The sequence below is a fragment of the Mauremys mutica genome, chromosome 4, assembly GCF_020497125.1.
Source record: "Mauremys mutica isolate MM-2020 ecotype Southern chromosome 4, ASM2049712v1, whole genome shotgun sequence".
NCBI classification, from domain to species: domain Eukaryota; kingdom Metazoa; phylum Chordata; order Testudines; family Geoemydidae; genus Mauremys; species Mauremys mutica.
Window position 1 is genome coordinate 83,063,582 of NC_059075.1, and position 15,244 is coordinate 83,078,825.

At 39.6% G+C, this 15,244-nt stretch overlaps 1 protein-coding gene across 7 annotated transcripts; it reads right to left on the reverse strand.

Annotated features, from left to right (window-relative positions):
* Window positions 1–340: 340 nt before the first annotated feature.
* On the reverse strand, window positions 341–14,994 carry FADD (Fas associated via death domain). Of its 7 annotated transcripts, XM_045016870.1 has the most exons (5): window positions 12,865–12,959; window positions 8,153–8,201; window positions 5,691–5,785; window positions 5,003–5,311; window positions 341–4,337 (listed from the first exon to the last, which is right to left on the reverse strand). In XM_045016870.1, the coding sequence occupies exons 4-5, from the start codon at window positions 5,298–5,300 to the stop codon at window positions 4,060–4,062; spliced, it is 576 nt and encodes a 191-aa protein (XP_044872805.1). In that variant the 5' UTR covers window positions 5,301–5,311; window positions 5,691–5,785; window positions 8,153–8,201; window positions 12,865–12,959; the 3' UTR covers window positions 341–4,059. The 7 variants fall into 7 exon arrangements, with proteins under 7 accessions (XP_044872805.1, XP_044872807.1, XP_044872804.1 ...); XM_045016872.1 differs by lacking the exons at window positions 8,153–8,201; window positions 12,865–12,959 and adding an exon at window positions 14,865–14,968; XM_045016869.1 differs by lacking the exons at window positions 8,153–8,201; window positions 12,865–12,959 and adding an exon at window positions 7,837–7,918.
* Window positions 14,995–15,244: the final 250 nt, after the last annotated feature.

Sequence of the window (15,244 nt, forward strand, 5' to 3'; positions counted from 1 at the left end):
CCGTACAGTGGCAATTGTGCCCCAGTAGTAACTATAAGAAATTCCAAGAGACACGGTAGTAAATCTTACATGTTATAGTGTTTGATTTTATTAAAATGAACACTAGTAACCAATGCCCAAAATGTAGGTTTTAGTATTGCCACTATTTAAAAACAAGGTTTAGTATTCAATTTAAATGTTTTAATTCCATTTAACAAGTATAATTGAAAACAAATTTTTGTTTGGCTTTAAGCATTCACCTACATTTTTTGTAATCTAAGCATTGCATCATTGCGCATGAGAACCAGGAAGTGAAACTGACTAGCAATGCACATTAAAAAAAAATCTAGTTTTATTTTTATTGTACAAAAAGTGAAATACAAAAAGTAAGCACAGAATGGGGAAATATTTCTAACATTTTTGAGTTTTAATGCTATTTATTATTTTAAGGATATGACTTTATGCTCTCCCTTTAAACTCTATATTAAAAGGTTATAAAGGCAGTAATATGACTTCATTTATAAGCCACATAATGTAGGGATTCACAGAATTTAAATGAGAGATTAGCTTTGCATGTGTTTCATTTAAACTTTTGCTGTTCATAATTTGTGAGTGGGTGAGGAAGCATTAATGACAATACTTTGTTCTCAGAGCTCCTGATAATTATGGTGAACTCTTTTTACTCCCATTCTGTATTTGGGGAAATTGAAGCATATAGAGGCCAAGTGATTTTTTTTCCTCTCCAAGCTTAGAGGAGGCTAGTGGCAGAATAAGGAACAGAAGAGAGGTCTTCTAGTTCCCCGTAGTAATCACAAGACACAGTTTCCCTCACAGTTTATGTGACTATAAGAAGCTGAATTTTGGATTTTTATTCACAACTTTTTGATATTGGGAACTCAAGAAAAAATTAAACTTTGAATGAAGGCTCCCATATTTCTCCTTTTCTTCCATTATGTCAAAACAGGGAAATATATAATTGACCACTGCACATTTTTACCTTTTTCTCCTCTACCAACACAGATACCAAATTCATTTTTTCATGAAAGGAAAGATGTTTTAAGAAATAACATTTGTGAAATGCACATATAAAATCTTACATTACAATTTCAACCTTACATGCAGAAATTCAAACATGATCTATTTAGTGCATCTTACCACTCCCCTCCCCCACCAATTACTTCCTTATTTCACAGGGTCAACAAATTTTATATTATGTTCCAATTCCTGAGCAAATTTCGTTTTAACCATAGTATGGGTCAGGTGCTGCTCCCTTCAAAAATAAAAAACTATTTCAGTTCTCAAAAGAAGATATTCTAATTACATGCAAGAAGTACCATATTTATAATCTTTGTATCATATATATAGGTATATCTGCTGTGATCCAAAAGACCATATGTTATGTTAAATATTGTGAATTAAGGGGAAAAAGTAATGAGGAGAAAATGCTTGGGACATTGAACTTTGAGTTGTTGCAGAGGAGGTTTGCTGTTTCACTTGCTATTTCACTACTCAATTACATTTGTGTTTTCTGTAAACATAACAGCTCATCCAGCCAACATTACCAATTCCCCCCCCCCCCCCGGGAAAATAGAGAATGATAGGCAGAACATTTTGAAACAGATAGTGTTATCTTTAGAGTGGGAAGAATAATGAAAAAAAATCCATAGACATTTTAACAAAATAATTTTTTTTGAATTAGTCATTCAGGTCAAGATTAGAATTTTATTCAGCACTGAATTCAGAATTTATTTATTCATTAGTTTTTAAAAACTAAACTCCTTCTGAAGTCTGTATGAGATACAGGAAAAGCAAGCTATTGTTCTATTACAGTTTAATTGCTTGAAACTGTATATGCACAAAGGCAAACATGTGAAAGCTAGAGCATCACCCTTTACTCCTTTCTGTGTAGACACTTGCAAAGATTGGTCTCTGGCTATTAAGATCATAAATATCTGTGTGCCAATCTTTCATTGTTCAGCTTCTTAAGAAAAGCCCTTATGACAATGTTGTATGAAGGTACTGGGTACACATTACTTCAACCTTTCTAGTAATTGTAATCATGTATTAACTTGTCAATTTCTGAAGCTCAGACATCAGCTGAACTGAAAATATGGAGACACTCATGATAGTGTTGTTTCTGCCTGCTGTCATTCCTGTGGAATTTCAGGCTTCTTGTCAATTTCATACTGGTGCTGAGTGCAGTGATGCTGCCATGTAGTGAGAAACTGACAGAGCAGTATGCTATCAGCTACACAAAACAAAACGAGACAGGTTCAACAGCAAAGTGAAGCCTCTCCCTTTAGGTATGAATTTTACATTACGTTCTTGGTAGGATGTTTTGGAGTCCACCAGCTGTCCTAGTCAAAGTCACATCAATTTTGATTTCAGAGGAACTCATGCAAGATGCTGGCACTAGACATAGGTAAGGTGACCAGATGACACAGAAGGCATGAAAGCAGGTCTTAAAGTAGGTGCAGTTTTCACAATCTTGGGTTAGTGTAAGGGCCAAATTTGAAGTTTGCAGGAGGCCCCACATGACCTTAAACTGGCCTTGCCCATTCATGCTTTTTTGACTGTGGGCTGTTTATGGGTTCCTTGAAGGGAGTGGTATTAAGGAGCTGATGTGAAGGAAAGCTGAAGAAAGCTGATGAAAGGAGTATTGGACCTGGAGCCACCTTCAATTAGAGCACCATGTGGTGAAGGAGAGCTGATCCTCATCTGCATAGCAGGGTGGATAAACTGTAGGTGATGGGATTATATTTTCTTCAGTAACTTCATTTCTCCATAAGAAAAGCTTCTGTTTATTCACTCTGTATCTCTTTATCTTAACATGCGATGTTATCAAGAGCACAGACAACTGAATTCTACTTTCCCATTGAAAACTGGGTGGATGATCCGAATGGCTTCTACTAGCAGGGTGGGCTGTCAGAGTCTCTGTGGTGGTGGCTGTGAGCAGCATCTTCAGATGTATAGTTACAATGGGGGATATCTTTTGCAGGAGGAACAAGGAAGGCCCCCTACGCAACTACAGGGCAAGGTCTTTCTATGTATTTTACAGTATCAGGATAGCATCCCTTTCTTTATGGCAGGGAAGGCACTTAATATAAACTTTTGTCTCAGGCAGTTTATTCTGAAAACAGGCACTTCTGAGCTGAGGAAAGGCCACGAGAACTGCTGGGCCCCTTGCACTGCAATCTTAAGGCCTAATTTGATATGGTGCTTAACATCCTTGCATGGAAAAGGAGTGCTTGAAGCACCATTCAGAACATATTCCTTACCTCTCAAGATCTGGCAGGAAGGGCAGCATACTGCTAGTATCTGTTTTGGGTTTTTTATTATGAACAAAATTATTTAGCCACCTTAAAAATTTGGAAATGCATAGAAGTTAGGTTCCCACAGCAATCACCTCAAGTATATATTTCAAGGCAAATTTTTAAAAGCACCTGCAGTCATACAAAATACCATATATGGATAGTGGGCTGAGTTATGGCTACTGAAGGAATTGCAACTTTGAATTTCTTGATTTTTGTGAATTAAAGAATAATATTTTGCACTTTGGAAGAAGCACTTCATTCAGGGAGCACAAACTTCCTTATAAGCATTACAAGAATAAGCTTCACAATACTCCTTCGAGGTAGGTACTGCAAGTCCGTAGTAATATTCCTATTTGGTAGATGTGGGAGGCAAAGAGAATTTCACACTTGAGTGACTAAATATGACTGTGATTTAAGTATCTACAAATCAGAGGCTAAGGCCAGAATTTTCATAAGATACTAATGATTTTGGATGCCTAACTTGATAAAAGATAAGGATTCTCAAAGGGCAGGTAATCAGCATTTTCTGAAATATCAAAACCTTTAAATTGCCTCAGATTGAGAATCCAAAAATTAAGGACCCAAAATCATAAGTGTTTTCTGAAAGTCTTGGTCTGTGTCTCTAAATGTGAATTTAAGCTCCTAAATCAATGATGGAGTATCCTAACTCTTGTTCTAACAATTAAACAGCATTCCCTCCTTTTTTTATTTAAGCTCTCAGTTTTAATGTTGCATTTTATATATATTGTTTTGATTTCATTTAGTTTTAGTCCTCCCATTGTAAAAGTTCATGTTCGACTTTGTCTGCTACCAAGTTCATTTTGCAATCCCGAAGGGCTTTTATTAAGTCAGCAACCTTAGCTTCCTTTCCCTTCCATTTCTGCCACTCTCGAAGTGACTGCATCAATTGTTCTTGCAAGTTATAAGGATTGGCTGTTAGAATTCTGTCAATTTTTGTATCAGAAATTCCTAATCTTCGAACTAGCATTTTCCAGTTCTTCCCAACGTTGTCACATATAACTTCAAAAGCTACATTCTGCTGACCTGAAAAATAAAATGGCAAAATCCAGTTTATGCCAAATGAGTGATTTACAAAGAGACACTTACAATGTGCATTTCTCTATTAATTCTTACTGTATAGGTTTGTCCATGTATATATTAAGGACCTCATTGTCGCAGTAAAGCCACTGGATGTGCTGAGGGCAGTGTAGAAACACCTCAGACCTGATGGAGTTTTCAGAGGCCTTGTGTCACACAATGACAAAACTTCTCCATGAGTGCCAGGGTAGCGCAGCTCCCCTATCTAAAAAGCTGGTTGCAGCATGTACTCCCTCACCCTCCTGCACGTGGCCAGTGCAGAAGCTAGTGTGTGAAATTCCATGCAGCAGTCTAGAGCCAGAAATAGTGCTAGTTTGGAAGTCCTTGTTAAGGGTGAGTGAGATTCGAATAATGCACAGTCCATGTACTGGTCTTTTGCAGAGGGGCAAATTTCACCACAAAACTATTTCTGACTATTTGAAACATTATTCACTTTTTTTTTTTAAAAGAGCGAGGCAGACCTCTGCTCCAAAGTGTTCCTGTGCAATAGTGTTAGGGGTTAGATTGAAAGATTTCCACATCTAGCCTACTAAAAAAACAAAAACAAAAAAACATTTCAGTGTTTGCCACGGTCTTAGTTTGCAAAATAAAAATAAGATGAGTCCACTTACATTTTTCTTTCTCATCTAGATGGTTGACAACATCGCCTTGTCCACCTTCTATGAACTCCTGTAGTTGCATTATCAGATCTTCTCTTTTAATGGTTTTGATCATGAGTTGGAGAAAATCTACCTTCTCTCTTTCAATCTCCCGCTGTTCAAGGAGGATGGTGAAGAGATCGCTGCCAGTTTTGACAGACTCAAGCTTTCTTTTGCCAATTTTGCTCAGGCACAGAAATTTAAGGGCAGAGAGCTCATTGTCAGATAAGCTCATGGAAAATGAATGCAGGAGAGACAAAAATGGGTCCATTTTGGTAAGCCCTGTGAAAGAATATCAAGAAAAAAATGCTTTGTGTGTAAGAAAACATACAGGAAGTCTCACAAGTTCTTTGCTTTCTACATGCCTAGGAAACACCTTTCATTTGAAGATAAAACTTTCTTTTATTAAATAGACACGTTCTTAAAAACAAAAATAAAAGCTCTTTGGCATGATTACCTCCCTGGAAGGCAATTAACATTAGCTATTTCTCTACAAACATTTCTTACTTTCACTTTCACAATGCACTGTCGTTATCAGTAACTAAAATCTTACACTTTCCAAAGTTTGGAACAAACTTCAATATACTTTCTCTTGGAAATCGAATTGTTATTATGAACAATATGTAAAGATATGTTTCATTTCAGAGGAGTTGCTACTTACTTCCGGGTTTAATCTATGTTGCCCTGAAAGCCTAGCTCCGATGAAGAAAAACTTCACTGTGCTGAAGGCTGCTTTCCTTTTACACAGAGATCTGCCTGTCACCGGAAATCACATGAATGAGTGATGCAAACGCTTCAGCCTCAGGGAGTGCTCTATTTTCCAGAGAACAGTAGATGGCAATATGATACAACTATCTATCCTACCATATACGCACACATACCATGTACACAATACTACTGGATAAATACATTAAAATCTGTAGTCTAAAGATCAACAGAAGACCTGTCCAAAATGGTCCTAAATTATGAAAAAGCAAAGCAATTCAACTGTATGTTAAGTAAAACATCACCGTTAAGGATTGTGTATATATGTAAATCAAATCCTTCCCCTTAAGAATTGTAACATCAAGAGTAAAAACTGATGTTCAAAAATACAAAAAATAGAAAAGAATGTGAAAATATTCGGAAGTTTTACTCTGAATTATTATGGTAGCTGCATAAAGATTTATTTCATACTAAAAAAGTGGGACAAATTTATGCCTGGTGTAATTTTCTTTAAGTCAGTGGATTTACACTAAGAATTAAGTTAGCGTTTTTTTTAACTAATCCAATACTAAGCCCTAATCATAAAAGAATCACAAGCCTATTTTCACACCTTGCTCAGTTCTCCGTACCTAAATTGGGCTTGAACTATGACATCATGTTTAAACCGGCCCCCTGGAAGTGTACTTGGATTTTTCAGTGTAGAGGTAGATAAATTAGGATGGGGCAATTATGGAGTAAGTCAGGGTGCTCACTGCTAAGTACATTGTGCCTATTCCATATACTGTAGTTTCCTGCAGAGATTAGTGTTTAGGATATTAACAGCACAGAAAAGTAGGTGACCAAGTTCAGAATACATATGAGGACAGGTTAAACCTTATTTACCATATAAACCATAGTGAGGACTGCATAAAGTTAACAGTCATTTTATGTTCTGTTATACAAAATGTATGTGTTTGGTGCAAACATTCAGTTCACCTCCTGCTGCAGGAAAAAGCAGGTCTAGCTGCTTGACTGGTTATCTGTGCATAGTTTCCTGCAGTTTTAAAACATTTGCGAATGGTAAGAGTTTAAATAAGCCAGGGGTTCTAAGCCCCCTTTTGCTGAAGGATTTTATGGCTTCTGGTCAAGTTTAGCATTTACATAGTGCTTTACAATCTATCAATCAGCACATAAATCTGAAATGCCTACTTATTATTTTCTCTTTACAAGAGGGGAATGAATCACAGCAGTTAAGTGGTAAAGTGAGTTGATAAAGGCCACAAAGGGACCCAGTGTCACAGCCAGAGTCAGACCATAGGAGTCCTTTATTCCTTGTCCCTTATGCTATTAAGATGCTTCCCCTAGTGGCCAAAAGTCAATGGCTGCTCAATGGAGGAGTCAACTCAGCTGCAGGAGTAGCAGCAGCTGCCTGAGTTATACTGCCCCATCCACAGCAACGAATTGATATCAGGTTCTTCTAAAAGCTGAGGGACCTATTATCATGAATTTCACTGACCTCAAAGGTAAAGCCTAGAATTATGAATACCTCATGATTATTAAGAAAATCAGACAAATTTTCAAACCCAGCAATTAATATTTTCAAGCCTATTTTTATACAGAGAAAGCTTTTAGTTTTAAGAAAAGCTCCCAGCATAAGTTTAGCCCTGATATTGCTAAGCTCTGGGGAACTTGCGATTATGGGCTTTTCAGGGACCAACCCCTGGACTTTTCCTCATGACTTGTAACCCAACCTGAACTTCTCCCCTGTACTCTGGTGTGTGTGTGTAGGAGGGGGAGCTCTCTCACTCTCTTCCCCAGACCACACACATTATTAATTTCCAGCACAGCCTTCAGTTTACTAGGCACTGTACATACACAGAAGGTACAGTCCCTGCCCCAAAGAGTTTTCAATCTCACCTACATAAACTCAGAGGTTATTGTCTGTGTCTCCCATATCTCCATCCTCACACCCCAGTTTTAAGGAGGCCAAAAGCCATTTTCTACAACTTAACTTTCTGGCAAAAATAGTAAAAAAATCCCAAAAGAACCAACCACCCCCAAACAAATATTCCCTTTACATTTTATCATCCCTGTGGTACATGTGAAACCTTCTCTGACCCTACCTCCAACTAATCACAAAAATCAGGATTAATACTGGTGTCTTTACCAGCCTCCTCTCTTCTTCTTTGATCCAGGAGAAGTGGGTGGATTTCCTATCAGGCAGGTGTTATAAGCTGCCTAATGTATATGCAGCACCACTGCCCTCCACTGGATGGAATATCAGACCTGCTTAAAGGGCTGGTTCTGTGGGAGCCGCAAATGCTGCAGGAAGGGGAGAATTACCAGCAGCAGTGTCATATGGAGAGGATATGATAATACTGGAGAGAATTATTAACACTGATAATGTAGGACATGATAGAACTCACTACAGGTACTTACATTCCCTAGAGTAGGGCTAGGTATTTTCTTTCTTGTGTCCTGATGATGCCTTTAAACAAAGGCATGAGACACCAGAGTTATTGTGGGCTGGTGTAATGAGGTCAAGCAGGAAAGATCCATTCACATCACAACAATTTGAAATACTCAGGTTCAGAATGTAAGGAGTTATCGGGCATAAGGCCTAGTAACAAGCAATATAAAGTCTGATTGTACAGAATGAGGCATTCCAGTGTACATTTTTATTCTGCAATAAAATATGAATCTATCAAACAGTGCACCATGAAACAAGAAAATACGTGGAACTCAGTTCAGGCTGAGTCTATGCAAAGGAACTCTAAATTACAATAATTTACACCTTTTTGGTAGCTCCCTCAGCATGTAGATTAAACCATTTTAAACTCAGGGTATGTCTACACTACCAGATTAGTTCGATTTAACTTAATTCGATTTTGTGGAATCGACCTCACAAAGTCGAATTTGTGTGTCCACACTAAGGACACTAATTCGACTTTGTGAGTCCACACTAACGGGGCAAGCATTGACATTGGAAGTGGTGCACTGTGGGAAGCTATCCCACAGTTCCCGCAGTCCCCGCTGCCCATTTGAATTCTGGGATTTCCCCACAATGCATGCTGGGAGGAAAAATGTGTCGAAGGTGGTCTTGGGTAACTGTCATCATTCAACGTGCTTTCGGACATCTCAAGGGGAGATGGAGGAGCTTACTGACTTGCTCGGATCTCAGCGAAACCAATATCCCCATTGTTATTGCAGCTTGCTGTGTGCTCCACAATCTCTGTGAGAGCAAGGGGGAGACCTTTATGGCGGGATGGGAGGTTGAGGCAAACCGCCTTGCTGCTGATTACGCTCAGCCAGACAGCCATGTGATTAGAAAAGCCCAGCGGGAAGCGCTGTGCATCCGGGAGGATTTGAAAGCTAGGTTCCTCAGGGAGCAGGGTAACCTGTGACTGTTCAGTTTCTTTACAGAGAAGCTGAACCTGCCCCTGCTTCAGTTATTGTTGACTTTCTTCTGCGGTTACATACCCCATTCACCACGTTTCCCCCCTCCCAACACACATTTAAAAATAAAGTTAATGGAACATTGTTAATTAACAACGTTTTCTTTATTAATGAATTCGCGTTAAAGGGTTGAAACAGGGATGCAGACTGTGGTGGGTAGGGTGTGCAGTGATGTTAACACCGCTTCTACACTCGAGGAATGATAGGCTCCTGCTCCTAGAGCGGTCTGCAGTGCCGGACTGGTTGTTTCAACGGAGCCTGCCATCCCTCCTTTTCGGGACTCTGTGTGCGGGGGCTACGTGACCTTGTGGCGGGGGAGGACGGTTACAGATTCCCCTGCTGCATGGTTCTGTGGTCCGGGACAAGGACCGCTACATAAGTTCTGTAACCGCCCTCCCATGCCACAAAGTCACGTACCCCCCACCCACACAGAACATGGAAAACACCTCCCAGACTGACCAAGGTGCCTACTGACTGCACTGTGATCTTGCCCCTGTGTCTGTACCCTGGTAAAGGTGACTGTCCTATGCAATTAACAACCCCCTTCCCCACCCCCTTCACAGACAGTCTTCTGTAGAAAAACTTGACGGAAATAGTAATTAACAGCAAACTACTTTTAATAATCAACTACACAGTTTGGGGATGAAACTGGGATTGGGGCTTCGGTGAGCCAGGAAGGGAAGGACTTCTCAACATTTAGGGAATGAGAGCCTTCTTGTATTTGTGCACTCTGCAGGGGTGCAGTGACAGTTTTCACGGCCCCTGTCGCCCCTCCTTCTTGTTACTTTGGGTGAGGGGGGTTTGGGACTTTGTGGCGGGGGAGGGCGGTTGCAGATACAGTGCAGGGGTGCTCTGTCCTCCTGCCTGCGGTCCTGCAGAACATCCACAAGGCGCTGGAGCGTGTCAAATTTTCCCTGGGCATTTCCTGTGTGGCTGGTCAGAACATCCAAGCTCGGACTGCTGTCCACAGCGTCAACAGAGTGGTGCACTGTGGTATAGCTCCTGGAGCTACTAAGGTCGATTTCCGTCCACACATAGCCTAATTCGACATAGCCATGTCAAATTTAGCGCTACTCCCCTCGTCGGGGAGGAGTACAGAATTTGAACTAAAGAGCCCTCTAGGTCGAACTAATTAGCTTCCTGGTGTGGACGGGTGCACAGTTAAGTTGAATTAATGCTGCTAAATTCGACATAAACTCCTAGTATAGACCAGGCCTCAGATTATTTTAGACACCCATAAGGGCCAGATTCAGAGCTGATATGTGAAGTGATGTAATTGCAGTTCGGTATGTAAATATGAGTGTAGGGGAGTCTAAATTGGTATCACTGACACACTGAGGGGCTTAAAGATATAAATCAACTCTGTTTAATTCCCTTACCCTCACCTCTGAAATTTGGCACAATGGAATTGCACTCATTTTTACCAAGCCTGAATTTGGTCTGTTAAGGCTAGTCTGATACATGCACAGTTGAAAAACCCAAGCAGCTTGCTTTCCTTTAGCCTATTGCCTCTAAAGCCAATTCACAGGGTTGAGTGAAGATGTCTGCCAGTGGGCAACAAATTGTAACCTTTTCAAAGTACAGAATAAAGTTTATCAAAAACTACCATAGGTATTTGACCAGCTCAGATTTCAGTGACAGTTTTCCAGATATTTCGCTCTGAGAGTGATCCTGTCACATAATCAAATGATAGCTAGATTTCATGGGCAATATCTTACAAAATCAGACAGAGGGAGCTCAAAGCTTTATAGAACATTCAACAGATCTGTGCTTCAGAGTTCCGAGAACAGCATTAGTAAGAACTCCAACTCTCTAGATTTCTATAAGGTGCCAGTCTCCAAGGTATCTAGGCATCCACTAAAGAATGCAAAATGTATTCTGTAAGGGATTTTGCTCTCTGCCCTATGAGTTGGCTTCAGTTACTTTGTGCATGTAAATGTGGTGTAGATGGTACAGCTTAGATGTCTATTGAGAGCCACATCATTTGTTAACTTGTTGTTGCTTTTAAAACAACATACCAAGTTGTGTGTATTGTATATTAACGATATTTAAGTGACGTATATAGCAATTGTTTTGCTAAGTGGGTTTTGGAAAGTGCTTTGCGTAGGCCAGCTTTGGCCCATCTGTCCGGGTTTGCCTCATTCTAGCAGTCTGGTCCCCTGCATATTTCTTTCTGTATTCTAATGGCTGGGATCACACAATGCTTCCTGTGGGACCAATGGTTTACCTACTCTAATCTAATGTAGGTATTAGTGCTGATTGCCATCATATTGGAGCTGCTGCATCCAGCTGCAATTACTGTGCTTTCTCTATTACTCTCAAGCAGTGTCCTCTGGGTCTGAGGACAGTGTATCTATACAAACTGGCCAAACAGCCTCATATAAACAATGTCTTCCACTCCTCTCCTCAATGACGTGCCTGTGGTAAGCTTGGAAAATAAGGGATCTGATTTCTTTATCAGACCACTCTCTTTCATTTAAAAAAGATTGCTTTCCCTTCCCATGACTGGGAACCCTGGGTATGAAGGATATAATATATATTGCGGTATCACTTTATATATTTAATCTCTTGCCTTGTTTCTGAGCTACAAATCTGTCAGTTCATATTTATTTTGTTTGCCTTTGATATGATGAAAGTCTAAATCAATTTGATACTTTAGCATGGTGCCCTGCTCCCTCATATACCTGAGTAGCTGAGGTAAGAGGGCTCACTGGATCGGTAGTAGCTCATGACTGAGATTGTACAGATTAGAGGAGAGCTCAGGAACATGTATTTAAAAGAGCTGCTACCACATATATGACCTGACTATCCGGATCAAAATTGGCGCCCCAGCTGCAGGGTGAGGAGAAAGCCAACAGGTTGCTTCAGAGGTAGAAGCTGGATTCAAACCGGATGGGACTTGAGAAAGCTTGCCTCCCTCCTGCTGTTGCTTTACAGGTGGATAAGTGGCTTTTGTAAGATTGGCTGGGCTGACTATCATAAGAGTGGGAAAACTGGTAAGGGCCATGTGGTTATTATCTTGACAAATAGAAAGAAGAAGGGGGCATCCAAAATGGTGTGATATTGAAATTAATTGCATTCCAGCCAGGTGTAATAAATCATTTTGCTGGCATTCTCTTCCTTTGGAATGGAAGGGATCTCCTAAAACACATCCCATCCAGAATGGGGCTGTGAAAGAAAGTAGTCTTACTTTTCTGGCCAGAAAAAAAGAGGAAAACATAATTGAAACAGGCAGTTGTCCATGGCTGAACATGGGAGTCAATTGGTAGCTGGAGAGGTGATGTCTTCAATTTAAATAGGCTTAAATAGATTTGAATGATGGAGATAAGTTACCTATCTGACTTTCAACTAAATAGGTATCGAGTATCATTCTCTTTTAAGGAACTTATGGGCATCTCTGACAGAAATACTGAAGAATATTGTAGTTAAGGAGAAACTAAGTAAAAATCCAGAGGGAAGTAAAAGAACAAGGAACAAGAAAAGTAATTTAGCTGGATAATATCTCATTTCTTTGTACTTCTAAGATAGACAAGCTGAGTTCCATGAAATTTGTTATATATCCAGGTTCTTACACTACTCCTATCTTGAGGGTCTTTTGTATGTGAGATCATGAATACTCTGCATGGACATTAAAGTTCCCCTGGTACTTTTCGTTAATGAAGTGGTTTGCCCTTGGGTCTTTGGCCAAAACTTACCCTTCTCTACAAGTGTGCTGTGTGCAGTGTTGTGGCTGCCTTCCACTCCACAGGTGGCTGCATTTTGATGAGGAAGCTGTTTCTATACTGTTTGTAAGTGCTTCAGGATCCTAAAAGGGAATTGTCCAGGATGAAAGGGACTATTGGAAATGTAAAATTATTATGGTTCAAAAGAGAGAAAATTAGAGATGGACTTCTGAAATAGCTCTTTGTGGGGAAAAATACACAAGTACAGCCAAGGAACTGAACTTTGGCATAAATATCTTGCAAACAGTTAAAACATTTGGCCAAGTAACAATAGCAACAAAAAATCAATTGTTACCAATGGCTGAATTTACTATTGAAACATGGGGAGCCTTAATCCAACCAACTGTTGATACATTTATGTTGTGTTGCTATTGGCAGGAGAAGGCTAGCATCAGTTAAATTAAATTAAATTACCTTTAGGGGAAAGGTAAATTTTAAACTTTTGTTTATTTTTCCCTAGCTAAAAACCTCTTATCTTTGATTTTTCCTTAAATATTTAATATCAATGTTTATCATACAATGTAATTAACAGACATTATACAAGTAACTATTATGATACATCCACAGGTTAGCTTAACATTACATTGCAGCCCACTAAAACCACACTTTTTAATTAAGCCACATATAAACGTTTACACATGGGGAAACTGAGGAACAGAGACACTAAATGACTTGTCTAGAATCACATAGTAAATCAGTGGCAGAGTTGGCACTCTAGGAGTCTTGACTGCCAATCCCAAAGCTAACTTGCTATCACTTAGTGTCTAAATATTGTATACATTTATTCTCTTACTTACCTGCCATCTTCCTTACAGTTCCCAACCCAATAAAAACAGGGGAAGGGAAATACTTAACAGAGCTGAAAAGTGTGTGTGTGTGTGTGTGTATGTGTGTGTTGTCTCTTCTTATGTTGGAAATACAAATGTCTAGACAGTTATAAAAAAAGAGGTTTAAAGTGCATCACCATGAATTATTTTACAGAGAGTGGGTCAATTTTTATACCAACTTAGGCCCCTCTCTTGGGAACACGTTTTGCAAATGCCCAAGCATGTGACTAGTCCCATTGATTTCAGCCTCTGGAATCCTGCTCCAACCTTGCTCAGCAGAAAAGCAGCAGATCTTCTGTGGCTGCAAAAGTAAGGATAAGATTTTTCCCGTGTGAATATTGCAGCCATGAGCTCTTCCAACTGAACATAGTTCCTTTGGAGCCTTCAGTGTTATAGCCCTTATTTCGCTGAAGGGGGTGCTGTTGAGTAACATATGCTTTTTCCTGCCAGCACCCAAATATTCTGCTTCTGCGCTCGCTTCCCAACACACTTGTAGACTGGAAAATAAAATCTGGTCTCCTCCACACCATCAGTTACTAAAATTCCAATTAACAAAGCGAATGAATGAAGCTGGCTTCATACTAAGAAAATGGGAAGTAATTCTGAATGGGACCTCACACTAGTTTTACATCAGTGGTGTTTTCTCCCCTGACTTCAGAAGAGTTACTTTTGATTGATAGTGATGTACGTGAGAGCAGAATTGGGCCTATTGTGGTCACAGTATTGAGCACAGACAATGACTCATAATTTAATACCAAACTAAGGTGCATTTATTTTTTAAAGAACAAGTGCCAATGCAGACACCTGGGATTGTTTAGTCTAAATATAATCACTGATTAGAGGTGTGACTAAGTACATTTTACTTTTCCCATTAAAGATCATAATCAAACAGTCCTTTCCCTTTCTGTATGAGTCAGTTGGAAGGTGCACATTTTTTGGACTCTGATTAGAAAGGGAGGTGCCCTGCCTGCTCAAACAGTGTTCTTCAAGTAGTCATTTCCTTTTACATTCCGGATGATTGAATGCTGCCAATAAGTGACACAGGATATGACTAGGCTAGTTACTCATAGGAATTCAGAAATAATGAGTAAGAAAACAAATCCACTGTCACAGAACCCCACCCTTGGCATTCAAAGTAAAGATTACCTCTGAAATATAGTATATTTTTCTATTCTTTAAACAAACCCTTCAATACATGATGGTTTCATAGTGCAGTGTTGAATTCAAATACACATTGTGAGGGGAAAAGGCCAGATGGCTATAGGAAAGTAGTGAGGAACAGGTATATTGGCCCCAGGCTAAACAAATCCTGTTACCATGGTAACCAAATGGCAGTTGCTCCAGGTCAATTAAGACACCTGGGGCCAATAGTCCATAGTGGACTGCCTTAGCCCATTGGCATACCACATTGAAAAAGATGGAAAACTAAAATGGGTACATGGTTCACAAATTAAACTGTTTACATAAATAATGATGTTTGAATTCTTTGCAGGAAAGGACATCCTGGAATCTGAGCACGAGGCGCA